Genomic DNA, 24000 nt, shown 5'->3' with positions numbered 1-24000 from the left:
ATATGGGTAGACTGTAGGCTGAGGTACAGTTCACGATTGTTGTTTACTAGAGGTCAAGCGCAAACGAGAGAATAAATATTAGTGACAGGCCTCCGACACGAGACGGACACTATTACGGTTCTGGCCTTGATTACTGGACATGAGACAGAGACTCTGAAGAGCTACGACCCACTCACGACTCATACACACAGTGCCATCCACATCACTGTGGCAACCTGTCTGTCTCACTGTACAGCTGTCTTACTGTCTCACCCTCGCTCTCTCTCTCTCTCTCTCTCTCTCTCTCTCTCTCTCTCTCTCTCTCTCTCTCTCTCTCTCTCTCTCTCTCTCTCTCTCTCTCTCTCAGTGCCAATGCTGGGGGCAGTCAGGACAACTTGGAGGACTCAGAGACAGAGTCGGTCGTCTCTCTACGTAGAGAGAGGGAGAGAGAGAGACCGCGGAGGAAAGCCGGTAAGATGAAGATAGACTTACGGGGGTGGGTAGGTCAGTACCCCCACATGCATCAAGCCATCTCCAATGAGCTGTTAGAGGGAGGTGTAGTCTGACGTCACTTTAGTGTCCCACACGCTCCACCCGTATAGGGATTTATCATTGGGGAAATGTATTATCGGCTATTGTAATCATTCTGCCTCATGAACATTGGCAAGCTTTCCATTTGTCTACAAAATGAGTTCCCTTCTATCACTAACATTATTGTTTAAAGGGGAGATGAAGCATAGCGATATAAACATAGTCATAGCATCAAATTAGTATTTAGATAAACCACAGAAAAAAATCACATTATAAAAATAAGGCGTTTCTAAGAAAAAACGATTTGTTATGTCCATTTATGTAGCATTTATGAACATGTGCGCCGCCATTTTGTTGCTGACGTCACAGTGTTGGTTTGGTCTGGCTCCTGGTTTACACTGCTGGTTAGCTGCCTAGTAAACATGGAGTGTCTTGAAGGTCAGTCAGTAAATGCAACGTTGCCTACCAAACAACGGGACTGCGGTGGTTCTTTTTGTATTGCTCCTGGCTGTTCAAACAAATTTTACCGTGTGAAAGAGAGAGGAAAGTTGGTTCATTTCCACAAACTACCAGTGAAAAAAACAGTGTTGTTGGCACGTTGGCTGGTTTGTCCAGAAGACCACTAATCAGCTGAAGCCCGATGCGGTTCCCTCGGTCTTCGACAGACAGACCGGCCGAGACAGTTCAACCAGCGGCGCGGAGCATTTAGCGTGCTGGCTACCTAGCTACGGTTCAACCAGCGTCGCAGAGCATTTAGCATACTGGCTACCTAGCTACGGTTCAGCTAACTAGCCTAATGCAGCATTTAGCGAGCTGGCTACCTAGCTACGGTTCAGCTAACTAGCTACATGCAGCATTTAGCGAGCTGGGTTAGCCGGCTAGTTGGCTTTGAATCCCGGCTAGGTAGCCAGTATGCTAAATGCTCCGCGACGCTGGTTGAACCGTAGCTAGGTAGCCAGTATGCTAAATGCTCCGCGACGCTGGTTGAACCGTAGCTAGGTAGCCAGTATGCTAAATGCTCTGCGACGCTGGTTGAACCGTAGCTAGGTAGCCAGTATGCTAAATGCTCCGTGACGCTGGTTGAACCGTAGCTAGGTAGCCAGCACGCTAAATGCTCCACGACGCTGGTTGAACCATAGCTAGGTAGCCAGCACGCTAAATGCTCCGCGACGCTGGTTGAACTGCTTGGGCCGGTCTGTCTGTCGAAGACCGAGGGAACCGCATCGGGCTTCAGCTGATTAGTGGTCTTCTGGACAAACCTCCCACCATCAACAACATAATCCGAGGCAATGAAGTGTTCGCTGCAGATCTTCATTCCCTGTCCAACAGGCTGATCGCGCCGCTTGAGTGCAGCCAGCCAACGTGCCAACAACACTGTTTTTTTCACTGGTAGTTTGTGGAAATGAACCAACTTTCCTCTCTCTTTCACACGGTAAAATTTGTTTGAACAGCCAGGAGCAATACAAAAAGAACCACAGCGGTCCCGTTGTTTGGTAGGCAACGTTGCATTTACTGACTGACCTTCAAGACACTCCATGTTTACTAGGCAGCTAACCAGCAGTGTAAACCAGGAGCCAGACCAAACCAACACTGTGACGTCACCATCTAAAATGGCACCGCCCATGGCAAAACAGGGAAATTACATTTGAGTTTTCAGACAAATAAGCAGGATTTCACATTTGATTATAGGACCCTGTCTTACCCAAGGTACACAACAAACAAACTAGGCTCATATTGTTCAATGCTTCATCTCCCCTTTAAGCATTTTTGGTTGAAATAAAGTTAGTTATAACTTATAAGGTTGTTTAATTTGTCGTTAAAAAAGAACTACACTTACCAGTAGAACGCCTGTCTGTTGTTCAGTGCTGTCGCCGTCAGCAGCGCCAGAGAGAAGTGTAGTTCCTCAGTGAACGAAAACATAAACGTTGTTATTTTGCTACCTTTACGATTAATTGCAAATTCTTTCATGTTGAGCTATAGATTGTGGATGAATACACACAGAAAGGTACACCATGCCAATGTCCATGCTTTATTTGTTTTAAACTAGACGATTTAGAAATGGGTCCATTGGAAATACATTGCAATTTCAAGCGAGGTGGACCGGCCGGAAACAACAATGACGTCACGACTACACCTCCCTATAGAGCTTCTTGTTTCATTATTTCACCTTCAAAATAAAAGCCTGGGGCCTCATTCACCAGAATGTTATGTGACTTCATCCTAGATTCCTTCATGTGAAAGAACATGATCACAACAGATGATGACTATAGATTATATGATGATTATATAATGATTATATGTTGATTATAGATTATATGATGATTATAGATTATATAATGATTATATAATGATTATATGATGATTATATGATGATTATATGAAGATTATAGATTATATGATGATTATAGATTATAGATACATACAATAATAGAAATGTGTCTCCATAGAAAAGTAGATCAAGCTAGAGAAGGTAGTTCCTGGGCGGCTAGGTGGCACAGTGGGCAAGGCGCTCGCCACCAACGCAGGAGATGCTGGGTTCGAGCCCAGCTCTCTGCGTTGCTACCAGCTTGGCTGGTCGTTCATACTAATACAATTGGCAGTGTTAGGGGGTGGGAAGCTGGTGGGTGGGGATCGGACGTTGTGGACAGTGACTCCTACAGGTCGGTTGGTGCGCCTGCGCAGTAGAATCAGGAAGCGACGGGGGCGGCGTGTCCCTCCCACGCAGACCCTCGCCGCTGAGAGATCGCGCTGTTCAGGTGAAAAGATGCAACGGCTGCCTCCTCGTGTACTGGAGGGGACACGTGATGCAAGGCTTGATCCACATTGCAGCCGGCCAGTGGCAGGCATGGCCTAACAGCGGTCGAGACAGGGGAGGGTAGAATTGGCCAATACAAAATTGGGGAAGGGAGAAAAATAGAAAATGGGGAGAAAAAGTAGATAAAAAAAGAAGGTAGTTCCTATCTACACAGTACAGCCAAAGAGATTTAAAGTTAGACTATACACATGAGAACAGTCCCAATTTCCCTTTATTTTATTATTTTATAGATTATTATAGATTATTTTGTTTCTAATTTCTTCACGTTTGTTGCTGCCCCCTGCAGGAGGGAAGCTGAATGGCCACTCCCATCCGGAGCACAAGGGGGCGGGTCAGAAGGCGGGACCTGGCTGTGACAGCTCGTCAACTCTGATGAGCAGCGAATTAGAGACCACCAGCTTCTGTGACTCTGAGGAGGACGACCTGGCCAGCAGGTGAGATGGAGGGACAACACATTCTCTCTCTCTCTCTCTCTCTCTCTCTCTCTCTCTCTCTCTCCTCTCTCTCTCTCTCTCTCTCTCTCTCTCTCTCTCTCCCTCTCTCTCTCCCCCTCCCTCTCTCTCTCTCTCCCCCTCTCCCCTCTCTCTCTCTCTCTCTCTCTCTCTCTCTCTCTCTCTCTCTCTCTCTCTCTCTCTCTCTCTCACACACTCACACACATGAATGTATACACATACACATTCTCTCTCTTACACACACACACACACACACACACACACACACACACACACACACACACATACATGATACACATATTCTCTCTCTCTCTCTTACACACACACACACACACACACACACACACACACACACACACACACACACACACACACACACACACACACACACACACACACACACACACACACACACACATCATAGACTCCATGCTTCTCTGTCTGTATGCTTGAAGCAACACTCACATCTCAGCTCTAGAAACATCCACAAAATCACTTGTCTTCCTCTTTCTTCTCTTTGCACAGCACACGTGCCTAAGATTGGCTCAGACAGGTCATGTGACCGCCTTGAAGCCACTGTGTATTGTATTATGACCATAGAAGCTTATGACCCCACCCCCCGTGACGTCATCAACATGACAGTGACAACTGGACCAGGATCTTTACACTTTTAGAGAGGGGAGAGAGCGAGACGGAGAGAGGGAGAGATAGAGAGGTAGAGAGAGAGATAGGTAGAGAGAGAAGTAGAGGGAGGGAGAGAGGGAGAGAGAGAGAGAGAGAGTAGAGAGAGAGGTAGAGGGAGGGAGAGAGGAGAGAGGAGGAGAGGAGAGACGAGAGAGAGAGAGAGAGAAAGAGAGAGAGAGTAGAGAGAAAGAGGGGTAGAGACGAGAGGGAGAGAGAGAGGGAGAGAGAGGTAGAGAGAAAGAGGTAGAGAGAGAGGTAGAGAGGGAGGTAGATATGTAAAGAGAAAGAGGTAGAGATAGAGGTAGGTAGAGAGAGAGAGGAAGAGAGAGAGGTAGAGTGAGAGGAGAGGTAGGTAGAGAGAGAGAGAGAGCGGTAGAGAGAGGGGGTAGAGAGAGGGAGAGAGAGAGGGTAGAGAGAGAGGAGAGAGAGGGAGAGAGAGAGTAGAGAGAGGGAGAGAGAGGGTAGAGAGAGAGGTAGAGAGAGAGAAGTAGATAGAGAGGTAGAGAGCGGTAGAGAGAGAGGTAGAGAGGTAGAGAGAGAGGTAGAGAGAGAGGTAGAGAGAGAGGGAGAGAGAGAGGGAGAGATAGAGGTAGAGAGAGTAGGAGAGAGGTAGAGAGAGAGATAGATAGAGAGGGATAGAGAGAGAGAGGTAGAGAGAGGTAGAGAGAGGTAGAGAGAGAGTAGAGAGAGAAGTAGATAGAGAGGTAGAGAGAGGTAGAGAGAGAGGTAGAGAGAGGTAAAGAGAGAGAGAGGTAGAGAGAGAGGTAGAGAGAGGGAGAGAGAGTAGAGAGGTAGAGAGGGTAGAGAGAGAAGTAGATAGAGAGAGAGAGGTAGAGAGAGGTAGAGAGAGGTAGAGAGAGAGGTAGAGAGAGAGAGGTAGAGAGAGGAAGAGAGAGAGAGAGAGGGGTAAATATCTGCCGTAGATTTTTCCGGCAACCATCACAGATCTGAGGCCAGTTTATCCAAACTGTCAGCTCAGTGGAATTACAAACAAGTGATGTGGCAACAGGACAGGTGAGACAGGACAGGTGAGACAGGTGAGACAGGACAGGTGAGACAGGACAGGTGAGACAGGGAAGGTGGCTGTGATGTCATGGCTGTGTGTCTCAGGTTGTGATGTCATGGCTGTGTGTCTCAGGCTGTGATGTCATGGCTGTGTGTCTCAGGTTGTGATGTCATGGCTGTGTGTCTCAGGTTGTGATGTCATGGCGTGTGTCTCCGGTTGTGATGTCATGGCTGTGTGTCTCAGGTTGTGATGTCATGGCTGTGTGTCTCAGGTTGTGATGTCATGGCTGTGTGTCTCAGTTGTGATGTCATGGCTGTGTGTCTCAGGTTGTGATGTCATGGCTGTGTGTGTCTCAGGTTGTGATGTCATGGCTGTGTGTCTCAGGTTGTGATGTCATGGCTGTGTGTCTCAGGTTGTGATGTATGTCATGGCTGTGTGTCTCTCAGGTTGAGCGATTCGACGGAACAGAGCAGCTCATCACGCCTTGTTAGACGCCATCGACGCAGACGCAGGAAACCCAAAGCTACACAGATGGAGAGGGTAGGTCTATACACACACACACACACACACACACACACACACACACACACACACACACACAGACACACACAGGTGTGTGCACGTGTAGTTCCCCGCAGTCAGCTCAGAGATAGAGCTAGTCTAGTGATATTTGCTTCTCTTATATCTTATACAGTCAGGTCAGAGACAGAGCTAGTCTAGTGATATTTGCTTCTCTTATATCTTATACAGTCAGGTCAGAGACAGAGCTAGTCTAGTGGTATTTGCTCCTCTTATATCTTATACAGTCAGGTCAGAGACAGAGCTAGTCTAGTGATATTTGCTCCTCTTATATCTTATACAGTCATGTCAGAGACAGAGCTAGTCTAGTGGTATTTGCTCCTCTTATATCTGTATATTTGTGTTTTCACAAGCTTGTATCTGTTTGTTCTCTCTCCCTCTCTCTTTGTATTGCTCTCTCTGCCTCTCCTTCTCTATCTCTCTTGTTCTGTCTCCGTCTCTTTGTTTTTTCATTCTCTCTCTCTGCCTCTACCTCTCTCTCTCTGTCTCTCTCTGTCTCCCCCCCTCTCTCTCTGTCTCTCTGTCTCTCTCTCTCTCTCTCTCTCTCTCTCTCTCCTCTCTCTCTCTCTCTCTTCTGCTCTCTCTCTCTCTCTCTCTCTCCTCTCTCTCTCTCTCTGTCTCTGTCTCTCTCTCTCTGTCTCTCTCTGTCTCTGTCTCTCTCTCTGTCTCTCTCTCTGTCTCTCTCTCTCTCTCTCTCTCTCTCTCTTCCCTCTCTCTCTCTCTCTCTCTCTCTCTCTCTCTCTCTCTCTCTCTCTCTCTCTCTCTCTCCTCTCTCTCTCTCTCTATACAGTCCTCTTCGTTCAGCAGTATAACAGACTCCACTATGTCTCTGAACATCATCACTGTCACCTTAAATATGGGTGAGTACACTGCAGTCCTCCTGTCTGTCTGTACACCTGTCTGTCTTTATGTCTGTCTGTCTGTCTGTCTGTCTGTCTGTCTGTCTGTCTGTATGTTTGTCTGTCTGAACGTCTGTCTGTCTGTCTGTCTGTCTGTCTGTATGTTTGTCTGTCTGAACGTCTGTCTGTCTGTCTGTCTGTACATCTGTCTGTCTTTATGCCTGTCTGTCTGTCTGTCTTAAAATAATGTTAGTGATAGAGGGGAACTCATTTTGTGAAAAAATGGAAAGCTTTTCAATTTCCATGCGGCAGAATTGTTACAATAGCCGATAATCTTCTGTATTTATATTTTAATTGTATGTTTTTTGTTTAATGCCCTGTTTTATGTTGAAACTTGTTGTGTGCCGTGTTGGTCAGGACTCCCTGGAAGAAGAGATCTTGTATCTCAATGGGACATTCCTGTATAAATAAAGGATAAATAAAAAAATAAATAAAAAATCCATTTTCCCAATGATAAATCCCTATACGGGTGGAACAACCAGTGACGTCAGACTACACCTCCCTATTAGCACAGGACTAGTGACCTGGCCTGGGGACCTGTAGGCATTAGTAATAACTGGACTAGTCTGACCTGGAGACCTCTAGTCATTAATAGTAACTAGTGCTGTCAGGCGATTACATTTTTTTATCTAATTAATTACAGGATTTGTAATTAACACTTTGATCGCCATGGGTTAAATTCATAATTTACCATCCCTAGCCAGCTCTATTTGTCTATGGAGAAGTTCCCCTTCTTTGCAGGGCTATAACTTTTTAAATTCTATTGCTAAATTGCCATTATTATGGCCCATTCAATGTCCTATATCCATTGTTCAGGGTGTAGCAACGATATACTTTTTCATTCACATATTCATACTAAAATATGGTCTAAAGTATAAGTATGTTTTTATCGTTTTCTGCAGCTTTCTCCAGAACTTGATTTATAGCTCCAAATGCATTATATTGATGATCAAATACAGTTTGATAGCAATCGGCGCAAGATAAAAAATTTCAACTGGACGTGGTTCTAGAAGTTACTACGTATCATCTGATATTGACCGGATGGGCGAGGGGGCGTTTATAATTCCGTGGGCAACGTTATACCATTCGTCTAGTGTGGGTCATATGGTCATCAGAGCAGTTTATATGGAATACGTTAGAAAATAACGCTGGATCTTACCATATCTTCCTCGCGCCGTTGGACGATCAGCGTGGAGTAGACAGTTTTCGATTATGGGATGTTGATCCTGATGAACCATTTCCAGGTTGTATAATACTATATACGTCCAAATAACGTTGTTTATTGAGTTAGGGCGAGCGATTGATTATCCAGTGTGTTGAGATGGGGTCCGGCTACCGATCGCGAGTGCCCGGACGGATTATGGATGAGCACTTCCTGTTTGGCGCGCCCCTCCCTCTTGGCCGATCGGATGGCGCTCTTGAACCGTTAGACAGTTGAGTGGAGCTCACCAGTACATCTCATGTCTCCGGAAGAGAAATATGATTTCGATCACAGATTTTTGAATTATTGATATCAAAGACGAGTTACGGTGTCTTCGGCAGAATGAGCATGGCTAGGAATGACGTCTAAACACGTCATCGGCGATGAAAGTCGTGTTAATTAATCTAATTAATCGCATTTTAATCGCATAACCATTTTATGCCTGATATTCTATATTCTATAATCATGTTTCATGTGTCCGGATTTCATGTGTCCGGATGGCAGAATTCAGTACTGTATCTACTAGGGGTGTAACGGTACGTGTATTTGTCCCGCGAATTTATGGTACGGCCGTCACAGTGCGGTACGCACAGCCATACGACGAATACGCCCCACAGCGCAAACACACCAGTCGCACATGCAGGCACTCGCGAGGTTCCGTGCAAGAACAGCGCGCGGCACACCGAGTCCTCGACTTCAGTTCAGAGCGGGCGAAAGTGCACGGAGAAAGGCACATTTACCGGTACATTGGAACAGCTGCAGGGTCATTACAGTTTTCTTTCGTTTTCTTGTTCGCCCAATAACGTTAACCAAATGAAACCAATGGAAAGACACACACACGCGTCGCCGACACACACACACACACACGCACACACACACGCCAACAAACACATCAACATTCTCCCCCGCCGGACTCACAGGCACAATCAAATAAAAAAAATAAACATACTTTTCCGGACAGATCATCTGAGCTCCACTGTGTTTAAATCCAAATAATCCTCTGCCATTGTTGTAACATGTCATCTGTTCTCTAGTATTCAGTCTCGTCGTGAAGTTAAATTGAAGTGAAACTGAAACTTAGCAAGGATAAGTTGTTAAAGGGGCAGTAGGCAAGTGGATGCCTGAACTAGGGTGCCACGAATCGCGGGACAGTCCCGATATTGGGACGTTTGTCCCGCGTCCCGCTACAACAGAACAATGTCCCGCAATTCAAAGATAAAAAAAATATATATATATATATTTTTTTATTATTCAAATATTATTATTTAAAAAATGTTTTAAATGTTGTTAATTTAATGCCTCGTTCCAATACCCTCTTATATTTAAAATAAAAAATCGGGCGACGTCAAACCAATGCGCAGCCGAGCGGAGCAGCTCGACTCGAGTCTCGCGAGTCGCGCTGCCTGTCACTGTCAGACAGTCCGAGGCCGAGGCAGCTGCAGTGTGTGTGACGTCAGTCACTCCAGTAGTCAGAAGAAAGACCACCAATATTACTGATACAAGTTGTTTAGCTAAGAAAAACAAGAAAATGGAGGCAAAAAAAAATACTTTGCTCATATAACAGAGACTGGGACAAGAAGTATACGTGGCTGAGATCCGTTTCAGATGATCCCCAAAAGGTAGAATGCAGGATCTGCCACAGGAGCTTCACCATCACCCATGGAGGAGAGGGGGACGTTAAGAGGCATGGTGATGGCGAGGCTCACAAACAATTTTTACAGCAAAGGAATACTAACAGTAGTGTAGCTAAGGGGCTACACAACCCTGACTGTATTTAGATTGTTTAGATTAAACCACTACTAAAGAATATATGAATGGCCAGACAGTACAGTTACTCAAAATGGCGGACACTCCATTAACTGCGCGGGGACAGGGATACAAGTTGAACAAGCATCGTTTTAATGTTAATAGTAAACATACATATTATTTAACACAGCTCTCCTTTAATACTTTAATATCAATGCCACAATGTCCGCGGTAACGATAGTTCCTATGCTACGGGTACCCGAACCGGTGGAGCTCTGAATGGAGTGGATTGAGACGAAGCACGCAGAACAGGGAAAAGCAAGATGATGGCTGGAGACGGTGGTTCTCTCTAGAGCTCCGGCTCCAGAGAAACTGCAGACTGTTGGGATAATCCTGTCGTCGCTGGGAAAGAGGGTCTCGTACGGACCGGTCTTTGTATTCCTAGCGCCCGATGGCAGGATTAATAGCTATTAGTCCAAACGCCCGTTGGCATGGTTGATAGCTAGTTAGCCCTTGGTGCTAGGCTAACCCGCATGAAGTCTTTGATAAATAGTTATATTCAGAACGTCGCTGAGTTCAACTATAAGTCTCTCCACGTTACTTCGCTTACACAAGTCACTATACTGTGCCAATAATGGCTCGACAATATTATGGTTGTATCTAAGTACTTAGCCGTGCGGCTCTCTATAACGATACGTTGCCTTGCCGTCCTGTCTACAACTGCGCCAAACGTTACTTCTCTCTCACTCTGCTAGTTTTCCTGTGGTTCTGAGCAGGAAACTTTATACACAATGCCCCACCTCTTCTCTGTTCCTCTTCCTCTCTTGACGTTGAATGGGCCGAAGCAGTCCACGCCCGTGGAATGGAAGGCCCGCTCGCCGAGTCGGAGGCGGCAGGGAGGCAGGTCTGCCATCTTCGGGATAATAGGCTGTGCCCTCCACTTGCGACAGGTCGGGCAAGTTCGTTGGAATCTGCGTACAGCTTCTCTCCCTTGGAGTATCCAGAAGCGCCGTCGGATCTCCGCAAAGACTCGCTCGGCCCCCGCGTGGCACACCACCTCGTCGTATTTCTGAATGATCAGATCTGTTATCCTGTGTCGGCTGCTTAGGACGATGGGATGCTTAACATCCTCGGCCAAGTCCGGGGCCCGTCTCAACCGACCACCCACCCTGATGAGGCCTTGGGCGTCGATCTCTGGGGCTAAGGTGAGGAGTCGACTGTCTGAGGGGACTGGCTTTGTCCTTATCAGACACTCTATTTCCTCTGGGAAAGAGTCTCTCTGCGCTCTCTGCAGCAGAAGAAGTTCCGCTTCCTGGTATGCAGGTGCTTCGAGGTCTGTGGTGGGGGGAACTCCGGGTGGTGCCATAGGAATGTCCTTTTCTGGGCACTCTCCAGAGTTTGACAGTCGTTTAGGTCCGGGCCCGTTGGAGCCGGGGCTTGACTCAGCCCGCAGAACATAGACTTCTTTATTTCTGACTCGTCTTGGTTCGCCTCCCGCGGTGTGGAGGTAGGCCACTTTTCCTCCGGGAGCTTGAGGAACTCTGGGCCATCACTGTATGGGTTAGGACGGGTGAGGTCGGCTAGGGACATCCCCGTGTGATGACATCCGCCGGGTTCTGCTTGGTGTCAACATATCTCCAACATTCCGCTCCTACCAGGTCTTGGATTTCGGATACTCGGACTCCTACGAAAACCTTGTACCGACAGGAGGCGGACTGGATCCAGGTGATCACGGTCATGGAGTCTGACCATAGGATGATCTCACGCACCGGTATGGTGAGTTCACTTTGCACCATTCTGGCGAGTTGTGCGCCTACCAGAGCTGCGCAGAGCTCTAGTCGCGGGATCGACTGCTGCTTGCGGGGAGCTATCCTCGAGCAGGCCAGGACGAAGGCTACGTGGACTTCTCCTCCCTCTTCTCGAGCTCTCAGGTAGGCCACTGATCCGTACGCCACTTCAGAAGCGTCACTGAAGACGTGCAGGTCTGTCTGACACTTCTCCAGTCGCACGGTAGGGGGGAAGTAACTCTGCGGGATGACAACCTTGCGGAGTAAGACAAGTTCATCCTCCCACTCTCTCCATGTGGTGGCTAGGTGCTCGGGTATGGGGTCGTCCCAGCCCTGCTCCTTGGCCCACAGTTCTCTCACCAGCATCTTCGCCCGGGTGGTGTAGGGGAGAATACATCCCATTGGGTCGTACTGGCTGGCGAGCGTTCGGTACACACTCCGCCGAGTGGTCAGTCTAGTCGTGGAGGCCTCCTGGTCCGTCCTCAGAGGTGTGTGCCGGTAGTGAAGCGAATCCGTCTTGAAGCGCCAGACGAGGCCCAGAGTCATCTCTTGCGCTTCGCCTGGGGTGTGCGCCATCCAGGTCTCGCTGCTCGCGGCCTTAGTCTCTGGAGGGAGGTGCCGGAGAACTTGAGGGTCGCTACTGGCCCACTGTCGGAGGTCGAATCCACCTTTGGCTAACGAAGCCCGTAGCTTCAGTAGGATGCTCTCTGCTTCTTCTGGCGTGGATACGCTCTGTAGACAGTTGTCCACGTAGAAACTTCGTTCAACGCTGTGTCGGACATCATCGTCGGCTCCGGGGTCTTCGGCCACGTGCTTCTGTAACGCGAACGTGGCGCAGCACGGGCTGCAGGTGGTGCCGAAGGGGAGTACCTCCCATTGGTATATCGAGGGTTGTTCGTCGTCGAGTCTCTCCCTCCACAGAAACCTCAGTAAAGGCTTGTCTTCCTCCATCAGTCGAACTTGTAGGAACATCCCCTTGATGTCGCCGCTGATGGCCACTTTGTCCTGACGAAAGTGTATCAGGACGCCGAGGAGGGAGGGTCCGAGTGTTGGGCCGGGCAGGAGTAGGTTATTCAGATTCTGCTGTCCAATCTGATAACTGCAATTGAACACGATGCGGTTCTTTCCGTTGTGGGTGACCTTGTGGTGGGGCACGTACCAGGACTCTGTCGTCCCTTCTGCCTCGTGGTCATCGATTTTCTTTATGTGGCCGGCCGTTACCAGCTTCTCGATCTCGGTGCGATAGATCGTTGCTTGGGGGGGATCCTTGGCGAGGCGCCGCTCAGTGCTCTGTAGGTAGTGGTGCGTCGCTCCCTTAGGCACATGCAGAGTGGGCATCCCTTCCCGCCTCAAGAGTGGGGTTGCGTATCTTAGCACTCCGTCGACCTCGACCCTCGTAGTCTTCTGCTCTAGTAGAGCGATGGCATACTTGTCCTCTTTGGATCGAACCATCTTGCGTTCGTTCTTGAATGGCAGCGCGTCTAGTGTCCATAGCCTCTCAACGTGCTGTAGGAGAGTGTTGTCTGTGTCGCTCACCTTGGTGTAAAGGCAGCGTGTGGACGTTGGTCGGCTAGAAGGCCCGGAGAGGGGGCCCTGGAGCGTCCACCCCAGTCGGGTCTTAACCGCGGCTGGGCATCCTCTGGGTCCGATGTGGACCGCATCAGTTGGGACAATGAGGTCCGCGTGGTTGGAGCCAATGAGTAGGGTCGGTGTAGCGCCGCTGATAAGCGGTATGGGCAGTTGGCATAGGTGGTCGTACTTTTCTCTCAGCTGTGGGATGGGGTAATCATAGCGTAACAAACCTATGTCGTAGCTCGTGAACGCCTTGCTGATGGCGTACCGCTTCTCAGGCTGGTCGATCGCTGCAATGGTGAACGAGACGTTCTCACCTTTGATTGTCTTTAGGTCTCGACGAATGGTACGGAGGGTCATGGTCTCCTCTGGACCCCGCAGGTCCAACTGGGTCGCGGCGGAGGCGAGGAGGAGTGTCTTCTCCGACCCGTCGTCGAGGACGGCGTAGGTGTCGAGTACCTTGTCCCCGTGACTGAGGAGTACTCGTACTACCTTGAGGAGCACTCTGGAGCTCCCACTCTTCGCGGGGTCGATGTAGAGTACTTCTGTTCTCGAGTTGCTTTGTGGAGCTGGTGGGCGCTTGTTGCTCTCGTGCAGTGCTTCGAGGTGAGCGCCGTCACACTTGCCACACTTCTTCTTAAGGCGGCATTCTGCTGCCATGTGGCCGCGCGCGCAGCGGAAGCAGCAGCGGTTAGCTTTAATCCACTGACTTACTTCGGCGGTGGTCAGTTTCTTGAATGCGTCGCACTGTGACAGCCAGTGTTCGCTGTCGCAGTATTGACATGCGATCTTCCATTTCTCCTTGGCGGGGGGGTTGTGACTCTTCTGCCGTGACAACGACTGGGCCTGGTGCATCACTGTGATGGGCCTGCTTTGGTCTTTAAACCTCCTCGGTCCCTCTTTAATGTTCGAGCCACCCCATGCGAAGGTGTCAATTCTTAGGCTGCTAACCTCCCTGGCTAGGAAGTCAGCAAGATCCAGCAGTGACTGTTCTGGGCCATTCGGGTCACGGTAGTTTCGTTGCCGCCGAAAGCGTTCTTGGCGGAATGGGGGGAGCTTCTCCAATATGCGTTCCACGTTGGAGTTGGCGTACAACTCGTACATCCCCTTCTCTCGTTGGGACCCGAGCATCCCTACTAGGGACTGTACTTTGACGGATAAGTCGTCCAGGGCTCGGTTGTCTCTAGCCGGGGGGAGACGTTCGATCTCACGTATCTCCTGAATGACATAATCCCACGTACGTCCGTAACGTGCGTCGAGGGCAGCCAGGGCGTCAGAATAGGGAGTTGGTGAATTGGAGTATGCCAGCACTATGTTGTGCGCTCTAGTTACCTTGAGGTGCTTGAGGAGAATGGCATACTTGTATGGCTCGTCCTGTACTCCTGACATGATTGTCTCTAGGCACATACGCAGCTCGGTATACTGCGCTCGGTCTTCTCTTGTGAAGTCTGGGAATGTGTGGGACCCAATGTAGGGTGTCATAGAGGGCTGTGACACTGACACACGTGGGGGGAGGGGCGTTCTCTGCGAGTCTCCCGGTGCGTTGGGTCGTTGGTTCGTGCTGGGCGGGAACCAGGGGCTGGGTTGCCAGGTACTAGTCCTCAGTGCCGTCTGTTGCTCGAACTCCCCACTGGGGTGTGTTGGGGGTTCATAACGCAGCGTGTCGGGACTGAGACCGGGGCTGCGCTGAGCCTCCTGGTCTGAGATGGAGTAGTGTGGGTGGGCTTTCTGTCCTCCCTCGTCCTCCGTCAGGCTTTGTAGTTGCTCGGCTAGCTGCTCTGCAACGTAAGCAGGTTCTTCCCGTAGGCGGGGTCCCGTGTAGCTTTGTCGGGGAGGGGAGGGTGCCCTCGACCCTTGTCGTGATGATCTCCGGGAGCTCCGGGTGGAAGAGTGGGGAGTCACCTTCTGGAGCACTTGCTCCATCATTTGTGCTTGTAGGCGGTCTCGCTCCGCCTCGCGCTGCGCATTGGCTGCGTCGCGCTGCGCATTGGCACGGTCTCGCTCCATGGTTTCTTGAGCCTGGAGGCGCCTCTCTTCCAGTCTGAGATGTATCGTGGCGTCAGCCTGGAGGCGACTCTCTTCCAGTCTGAGATGTTCGCGCTCACTATCTCGTTGCGCCTGGAGGCGGTCCCTTTCCGCCGAAGCGGTTATCGTGGCGATCAGGACTTGCGCTAGCCTCTTATCGGCTCCGCTTGGGGAGGACGCTGAGGATGGTGATTTGGAGCCGACTGGGCTTGGCGGTGACCTGGTCTTCTCACGCGCTCCAAGGTCCCTCTCGGAGGCGCTGTACTCTGTCTTCTCCCGCGCTCCGAGGTCCATCTCGGGGGCGCGGTACTCTTTACTTTCATGCGCTCCGGAGTCCATCTCGGGGGCGCGGTGTTCTATGGGTTCATGCGCTCCGAGGTCCACCTCTGGGGCGCGGTGTTCTATGGGTATAGTCAATATAGTCAAGTTAGACCGCGCTCACAAGTTCTCACACTGGGTGCTGTAATCCCATAAAGTTCAGTATATCAAAGCAGGGTAGCCGGACCAGCACTCACAGGTTCAATGTTTTTTAATGGCAGCCTGAATCAAAAGCAGACATGTTTCGGACAATGTCCTTCTTCAGTGGTATGGCTAGTTGCCATACCAATGGCTAGTTGCCATTAAAAAACATTGAACCTGTGAGTGCTGGTCCGGCTACCCTGCTTTGATATAATGGGTATAGTCAAGTCATGCCCCGCTTGTCCCCCCCTGTGAGCTAAGTCAGTTTCACTTAAACTAGCTTGGGTCTCTACATCTGGGGTTGACAGGTCGATAAGGTTGGGCATGCTTGAGCTACCAATGTTATCTTTGCTTAGCGTCCTCGTGGATAAGCTATGGGGTAAATCTACAGCGTAGCCCTCCAAGTAGGGAGGGGGCTGACGCTGGCGCCTAGGGCGCTCTAATGGGGGAGAGCCGATTGGAGAGTGTCCGCCGCTGGCCATATTATCACTAATATTATTATTATTACTGATACCCTCCGGCTCGAAGGACCAATTGTAGCTAAGGGGCTACACAACCCTGACTGTATTTAGATTGTTTAGATTAAACCACTACTAAAGAATATATTAATGGCCAGACAGTACAGTTACTCAAAATGGCGGACACTCCATTAACTGCGCGGGGACAGGGATACAAGTTGAACAAGCATCGTTTTAATGTTAATAGTAAACATACATATTATTTAACACAGCTCTCCTTTAATACTTTAATATCAATGCCACAATGTCCGCGGTAACGATAGTTCCTATGCTACGGGTACCCGAACCGGTGGAGCTCTGAATGGAGTGGATTGAGACGAAGCTCGCAGAACAGGGAAAAGCAAGATGATGGCTGGAGACGGTGGTTCTCTCTAGAGCTCCGGCTCCAGAGAAACTGCAGACTGTTGGGATAATCCTGTCGTTGCTGGGAAAGAGGGTCTCGTACGGACCGGTCTTTGTATTCCTATCGCCCGATGGCAGGATTAATAGCTATTAGTCCAAACGCCGTTGGCATGGTTGATAGCTAGTTAGCCCTTGGTGCTAGGCTAACCCGCATGAAGTCTTTGATAAATAGTTATATTCAGAACGTCGCTGAGTTCAACTATAAGTCTCTCCACGTTACTTCGCTTTCACAAGTCACTATACTGTGCCAATAATGGCTCGACAATATTATGGTTGTATCTAAGTACTTAGCCGTGCAGCTCTCTATAACGATACGTTGCCTTGCCGTCCTGTCTACAACTGCGCCAAACGTTACTTCTCTCTCACTCTGCTAGTTTTCCTGTGGTTCTGAGCCTATTCGCCCATACAGATCAATACGCTCTCTCACTTGTCCCGGGCATGTCTGAACATGTTCTGAAACATGTCTAGAGGGGCGCGCACACTGGCGCCTACGGCGTTAACACTTTGAGTGCCACGCCGGGTTTACCTTTTTACCCGCTGAATGCCACCATCGGCGTCAATGTTAACGTTAATATCGCCTAATCTATGTTTTAAATTATGTGTCTAATCTGCCCATCGCATTATCAAAGACTATTTTCCAGTCAGTGCTGTCAAGGCAGATTGTTTTTTTATCGCGTCATTTCCGTTTCAGAGCATTTAGAAAAGCACCCGTTTTCAGATAAAAAACAGCCCATTCTGGAGCATTCTATGAAAATCGTCTTTTACTGGAATATTCCACAACGTTGATATTCGTCTGCCTTTTTATGAATCGTTTTCAAATAAACGCTAGATGATCAATATTATACGTGCACGCAAGCACATTCGAGCCGCGCACGGATAATCGCCCCGTTGATTTCCTCTCTGACTTTTACAGTGAAACCGAAAGAGGACATTTCACAAAACAGCTTATAACTTCATCAAACTTACTCTGATTAACCTAACACTGATAACATAGAGTCCTTACCTGACACCAGATGGTATCCAACTGGTATATTCCAATTCCTGATCACCATTCGAAAAAATCGATAAGTGTATGGATCCAACGCGATACAGTAGAACTCCATGATCAGCGGGGCTCTGAGGTTCCAGAATGAACTGTGGTAACCCCGGCTGGATCAGTGGACTGGAAAATGTGGAGTACCGGATTTTTTTCCCCATTCATTTTCATTGAGTCCATTCCAAAATCCCTTATGTCATCTGGGAGACGACAGGGGGCGCTTTTTTCCACAATGATCGCCGGCGCTGCTCGGCTATACTCGGGTAGGCTTGGGTGATGCAATATGATTTCAGATCGCTAAAAAAGAAAAAGAAAAAAATTCAGAGAAATCTCGTGAGTGGCTTTCAACCACCTATAAATAAACCTGAGTATTCTCGTGTGTGGCACGGAAAGTGTTAAGAATGGGACATACAAATAAGCGAATGATGAATCCTGTTAGACAAACAGATGACGTAAAGATATATATCTTATATATATAAACAATATATAAGTTATACAAAATAATAAACGCAGACTTTCAGTGTTAATCTGGACCTTCAGAACAAGTAGCATGACTAGCTTTTTCTCGAAGCCAAAGGACAGCAACACAGACAAAGTCACAGCGGCTGAGGTGACCAGTGTCTATATAACGTGCAGCATGGCTTATCTTATAGATCTCACCTTTTCTTTATGTTATATAGGGTTTGTGGAGACTTTGGGTCTCACCCTTTTTGTTATATGAGCAACTGAGTGAGCCGCTATTCACAATAAAAACATTATTATATTGTGAAGATCAATCATCGCATTCCGTCTCCTCTCTTCTACACTTCACTGATAATAATGCTCAGGAAAAGATGGCTGAAAAGACTTAGCTCCTGCTCTTTCTATTAATGGAGTGATTTTATCAGCTTGGATACCAAGATTGATGGTTACCTGCTTAATGATGAAAGTGTGATTAAATAAAGATGTTGGTGACATAGACAGTAGCGGCTGAGAAGGTGATTGGTGAAGCATCTATACAGTTTTGTCAGGATGGAGGTAGGTGAGTTCCAATTGTTGTAGCCAATAACAGAGACGGAGATGGTATACTCTTGAACAGGTTCGACTTTAATAGTAAAGAACACAAAGAGTAATACTAGGATACTATGCCGAGGGGCAAAGGTAAGAGGGAATAAGATAATGGAGCTTAGTGGTGGTCCAGAGCTGGAACCGACCGCGTTATCTCCGAACGCCTATAGTGAAGACCTGACGAATAACAAGCAGAAGGAAGGAATGTTAAATAGACACCAAATACCAACATTCCACACACACCCCCGTGACAGCCAATCAGAAGCCAACCCCTAAGTGACAGCACTAAATGACAGGGAAAACAAGTGACAGTAGTCAGGTGACAGATGACAGAGATGGTGGGTGGTTCCCGACCGTAGTCAGTAACCAGAACGTAACACAGTTTAATAAGATTAATAACAAAATGTGCTATATATAGCCTACCGTCTGCGTTGAATATGAAATAAAGGCATTTAAATAATAAATAAATTTCTTTAATTTTAATTAGCAATAAAAAAAAATATATATATATATATATATATTATTTTTTTGTCTACGTGTCCCGCATTGTCCCGCAAAAGCAGTGCTGCTGTCCTGCGACTGAACCATTTTGACCTGGTCACCCTAGCCTGAACACAGAATGACACCAGTATCACTGACTACCACGGCAAGCCTATAGAAAATTATTCTATTTAATAATAATAATAATTATCATAAATATAATAATTATATAAAAAAAGAAAATCTGTTGTACCGAACTCGTACTGAACCGTCACCCCAATACCAAGGTACGTACCGAACCGTGGCTTCTGTGTACCGTTACACCCCTAGTATCTACAAAACCTTCTGTTTAATCATCTTCCATTTATTAATTTGCTTAGATTTTTCAGGTCTGGTAAATTGTTATTCACAGTCAAATTTTTTTTTTGTTATTCTCATTTGGTTCATTACCATTTACTCAAGCCTAGTAACAGACACAGTATTTCTGACACTGGGAATACATTCCCTGAGATCCATAGATGTCCCTAGAATCAGATACCAAGAACATGCAAATTGACCATATTTGAAAAAAGTTCTGTTCTACGTTCTTATGGAATGAATGCATTTGGCGAGTAAAGTGGCCTAATTTCCTCCCCTGTAGATGCCTTCAAATCTAGGCTCAAAACCCACTTCTACCTACTAGCCTTTCCCGTTCACTGACTCATGAGTGTGATTGTTGTCAATATGTATCCATTGTGTATCTACCCTCTGTACAGCACTTTGGTTGACACGTGTCATGTTAAATGTGCTATATAAATAAATCTGATTGATTGATTGATTGAAAAAAAAATCTAAAAAAAATATATATATATATATTTTGAGTAAATTTTCATAACGTGATAATTTGCTGTGTAATTAATTAATCTAATTAACGCAATAAACTGACAGCCCTACCTGGACTAGTATTACCTGGAGACCTGTAGTCATTAGTAATAACTGGACTAGTATGACCTGGAGACCTCTAGTCATTAGTAATAACTGGACTAGTATGACCTGGAGACCTCTAGTCATTAGTAATAACTGGACTAGTATGACCTGGAGACCTCTAGTCATTAGTAATAACTGGACTAGTATGACCTGACCTCTAGTCATTAGTAATAACTGGACTAGTATTACAGAGACCTCTAGTCATTAGTAATAACTGGACTAGTATTACAGAGACCTCTAGTCATAGGGGCGGCTAGGTGGCGTAGCGGAGATTGCGCTTATCACCAATGCAAGAGGCTGCGTTCTCGACTCCGGAGTCAGCATTGCCTGCGGCTTGGGCCAGTCGTCATACTATCTCAATTGGCAGAGGTAGCGGGTGGAAAGTCGATGGGTGGGGATTGGACGTTGTGGACAGCGACTCCTACAGGTCGGTTTGGTGACGCCTGTACAGCAGAGTCAGGAAGTATCGGGGGCAGCGTGAGCCTCCCACGCGTTACTCCTCGCTACTGAGAGACCGCGCTGTCTGGTGAAAAGATGCAACAGGCTGCCTCCTTGTGTACTGGAGGGGACACATGATGCAAGGCTTCTATCCTCACTACAGCCGACCAGTGGGAGGCATAGTCTAGCAATGTTCAAGACAGGGGAGGGGAGAATTGGCGATACGAAATTGGGATGGGAGAAAAATAGAAAACAAGGAGAAAAAGTGGATAAAAAAAAAGTTATAACTGGACTAGTATGACCTGGGGAAAGATTTCTGCGCAAATGACCTACCATATTTCAGCAAACACAGAGGTCATCTGATAATATTAGTCCTGTGCGAATTGGAATCTCAATAATTTGGGGTCGTGATTTTCTTTTTTTGGCTTAGTAGTGAAATCAAGACAGGAAGGTTTTAATTTAAATGCATGGTCAGTGATCAGCTGCAGTTGTTTCTTGAAAGATATATTTCCTTCCAAAGTAGGAGCACATGCTGTACCTGTTCTCCAGGTGGTTATCTCTCCCCTGCTGTAACAGTCACACATCTGATTCATCGGTGAAGCATCATGGACTCTGCATGTTTGCATCTGCATCAGATTTGGCGTCGCTATAAATTAGTCCGAGGTCTCATTTGACAGTCAAACTCTGGGCCTGTCAAGGTCAATCTCAGAACACCTGGGTGAAATGTATTCTGTGTGAATGAGGGTCTGGAAATCACAGAGGTCAGGGGTCATTTTCCACCACCATGGGTCCCCACGTAATACTAGTGAATAGGGAATAGTTAGAAAGGCTCTGAGGATAAATAGTGAAATGTTGTCTCTCTCTGTCTCTCTCCCTCTCTCTCTTCTCTCTCTCTCTCTCTCTCTCTCTCTCTGTCTGTCTGTCTCTCTCTCTCTCTCTCTCTCTCTCTCTCTCTCTTTCTCTTCTCTCTCTCTCTCTGTCTCTCTCTCTATCTGTATCGATTGTCTCGTTCTCTGTCTGTCTGTCTGTCTGTCTTGTCTCTCTCTCTCTCTCTCTCTCTCTCTCTCTCTCTCTCCTCTCTCTCTCTCTCTCCTCTCTCTCTCTCTCTCTCTCTCTCTCTCTATCTGTATCGATTTGTCTCTGTCTGTCTGTCTGTCTGTCTCTCTATCTGTCAATTTTTTCTCTCTATCTGTCTCTCTCTCTGTCTGTCTGTCTCTCTGTCTGTCTGTCTGTCTCTCTGTATGTCTGTCTCTCTCTCTCTCTCTCTCTCTCTCTCTCTCTCTCTCTCTCTGTCTCTCTCTCTCTCTCTCTCTCTTCTCTCTCTCTCTCTCTCTCTCCTCTCTCTCTCTCTCTCCCTCTACAGAGAAGTATAACTTCCTGGGGATCAGTATTGTGGGGCAGAGTAATGAGAGAGGAGACGGAGGAATCTACATCGGCTCCATCATGAAGGGAGGAGCGGTCGCTGCAGACGGACGCATAGAGCCGGGAGACATGCTGCTGCAGGTGTGTGTGTGTGTGTGTGTGTGTGTGTGTGTGTGTGTGTGTGTGTGTGTGTGTGTGTGTGCAGGAGACATGCTGCTACAGTGTGTGGTGTGTGTGTGTGTGCAGGGCCCCGTTCCTTGTACGTGGTTCAACTAAGCAGATCAAATGTCCTATTAGCCAGCTTAAATTAACCAGATGATTGATGTCAGGCTATCTCGGTTTCTCAAAGCCTGATTCGGTCTCAAACAATCAATCAGATTATATTTCTTTAATGTGCCTGCTGGCAGTAGGCTTAATGGAATGAATAATCAAATGAGATCTTGCTAGCGAAAATAATTACTTCAACTCTTTCAGAATAAGTAGATAAAAACAAGCCCAAAGAGTATCAAATTGATAAGAATTTATAGATACTTATGAGGAATGTGTACTGTATGCGCGTAGGTATCATGTACTATATAAATACATGGTTCCCAAAGTTAACAGTGTCAGAGAGCCGCGACCCCCACTATTATAGGAGGCGGTTGAAACATGCAAACGTTCACACGCACACATATGCATTGGAGGCTTTTAACACGCACAATAACTACACAAATAACACAATAATCAAACAACCATAAAATTAATACATATAGCGTGTTTCATTTAGAAGGCTAATGTTCAACTCACCTAATGAGATGGATGGGTGTAACGTTTGGGGTTTCTATCCTCTCTCAGGAGTGGAAACCCTACTGCCATTCTGGAGTACTTCACCCTGTTCTCTGCAATTAGCTCTGATTGATTGTCACCTGTGATTTGTTGTCACTAATTACTGCGTGTGGTTTGCTGGGTATTTTGCCTTTATAGTAATCCTTTGTTCTCCTGTCTGTTGTCGGATCTTCAACAGAAGTACTGCGAGCAGTCGGCCATGGACAGAACTGGGACATCTGTCGGGTTTTGTTATTATGTTGTGTTAAACAATTTCTCCATCTTGTGTACGGTTTTCGCTATGCTAAATTGTCTCTCAGTTGTAGCCTGGCTACATTATGCTTTCTCGTTCCATTATCTTGCTCTAGTGTTCTGATAATAAAATAACACATATTTTGAGAAGAGCACCACCATCTCCGCCACCTTCTTCCTTTCTACTATTGGACTCAACATTCCTACCTTGAATCATAACAGATGGGCACTACGCTTGAAGCACAACAAGTCCAGTCTGGGTTTAATTTTGGAGACAGCGACTCTGAGATCATCCTCCACATTCAGAGGTGATCTGTACTTATGTGCAGAGAATGTTTTTTCGAATAGGTAGGTAGATCCAAATGGCGGATAGCTGTGTGTATTCCCCCTCAATTGATATCCAGTCGGCATCGGAGCTGGGCAGAAGCTGGGACGCATTCTCCATCAGAAACAAGCACGCCTCATCCCGCAGCTCAAACAGGTGTCGTGCAGTATGTAGGAAATCCATAGGCTGAATATGATTTATTATCAGCATTTTAGGTCTATTATTTTACATTTCAAAAGCATTTCTTTTACCAGTTTAATGTATTTGAATTGTTTTTAATTATAGGCCTATTCACACATTCTATGAAATCAATACATTCTGGAAATCATCTTGCGAAAACATTATTCAGATGGTATAATGGGATCAAAGAGCACCTACGGGAGGCTGCAATTCGAAACTGGCCCCCGTAAATGTCCAAACCCCCCCTCCCACCCACCCACCCCCTCCCAATGTACAGTTTCCTCCCCCTCGTATGTATATATTTTCTGTTAGGATCTCTGTTTAACAGTACTGTATATTTGCATATCTTGTATGTCACAAATGTAACAGTACTGTATATCTCTATGTCATAAATGTCATGCTATATATCTGTATATCTGTATGTTGTGTATTCATAAATGTTATTATGAATTGAA

General features: G+C 47.2%; 1 protein-coding gene across 1 annotated transcript in view; it reads left to right on the top strand.

Moving 5' to 3' along the window:
* The window catches only part of dvl3b (dishevelled segment polarity protein 3b), a gene marked incomplete at both ends in the record, with an annotated part of 96756 nt that overhangs the window by 65418 nt on the left and 7338 nt on the right, over positions 1–24000 (top strand). Inside the window, 4 exons of the mRNA XM_084309729.1 lie at positions 3612–3759; positions 5914–6007; positions 6837–6906; positions 21986–22125. Of these exons, the coding sequence (XP_084165855.1) occupies positions 3612–3759; positions 5914–6007; positions 6837–6906; positions 21986–22125 (452 nt within the window). The remainder of the gene's footprint in view (positions 1–3611; positions 3760–5913; positions 6008–6836; positions 6907–21985; positions 22126–24000) is intronic.

This window comes from Notolepis coatsorum (genome assembly GCF_963971535.1).
Source record: "Notolepis coatsorum genome assembly, chromosome: 1".
Taxonomy (NCBI): Eukaryota; Metazoa; Chordata; class Actinopteri; order Aulopiformes; family Paralepididae; genus Notolepis; species Notolepis coatsorum.
This window is presented reverse-complemented; position numbering and strand designations above follow the sequence as displayed.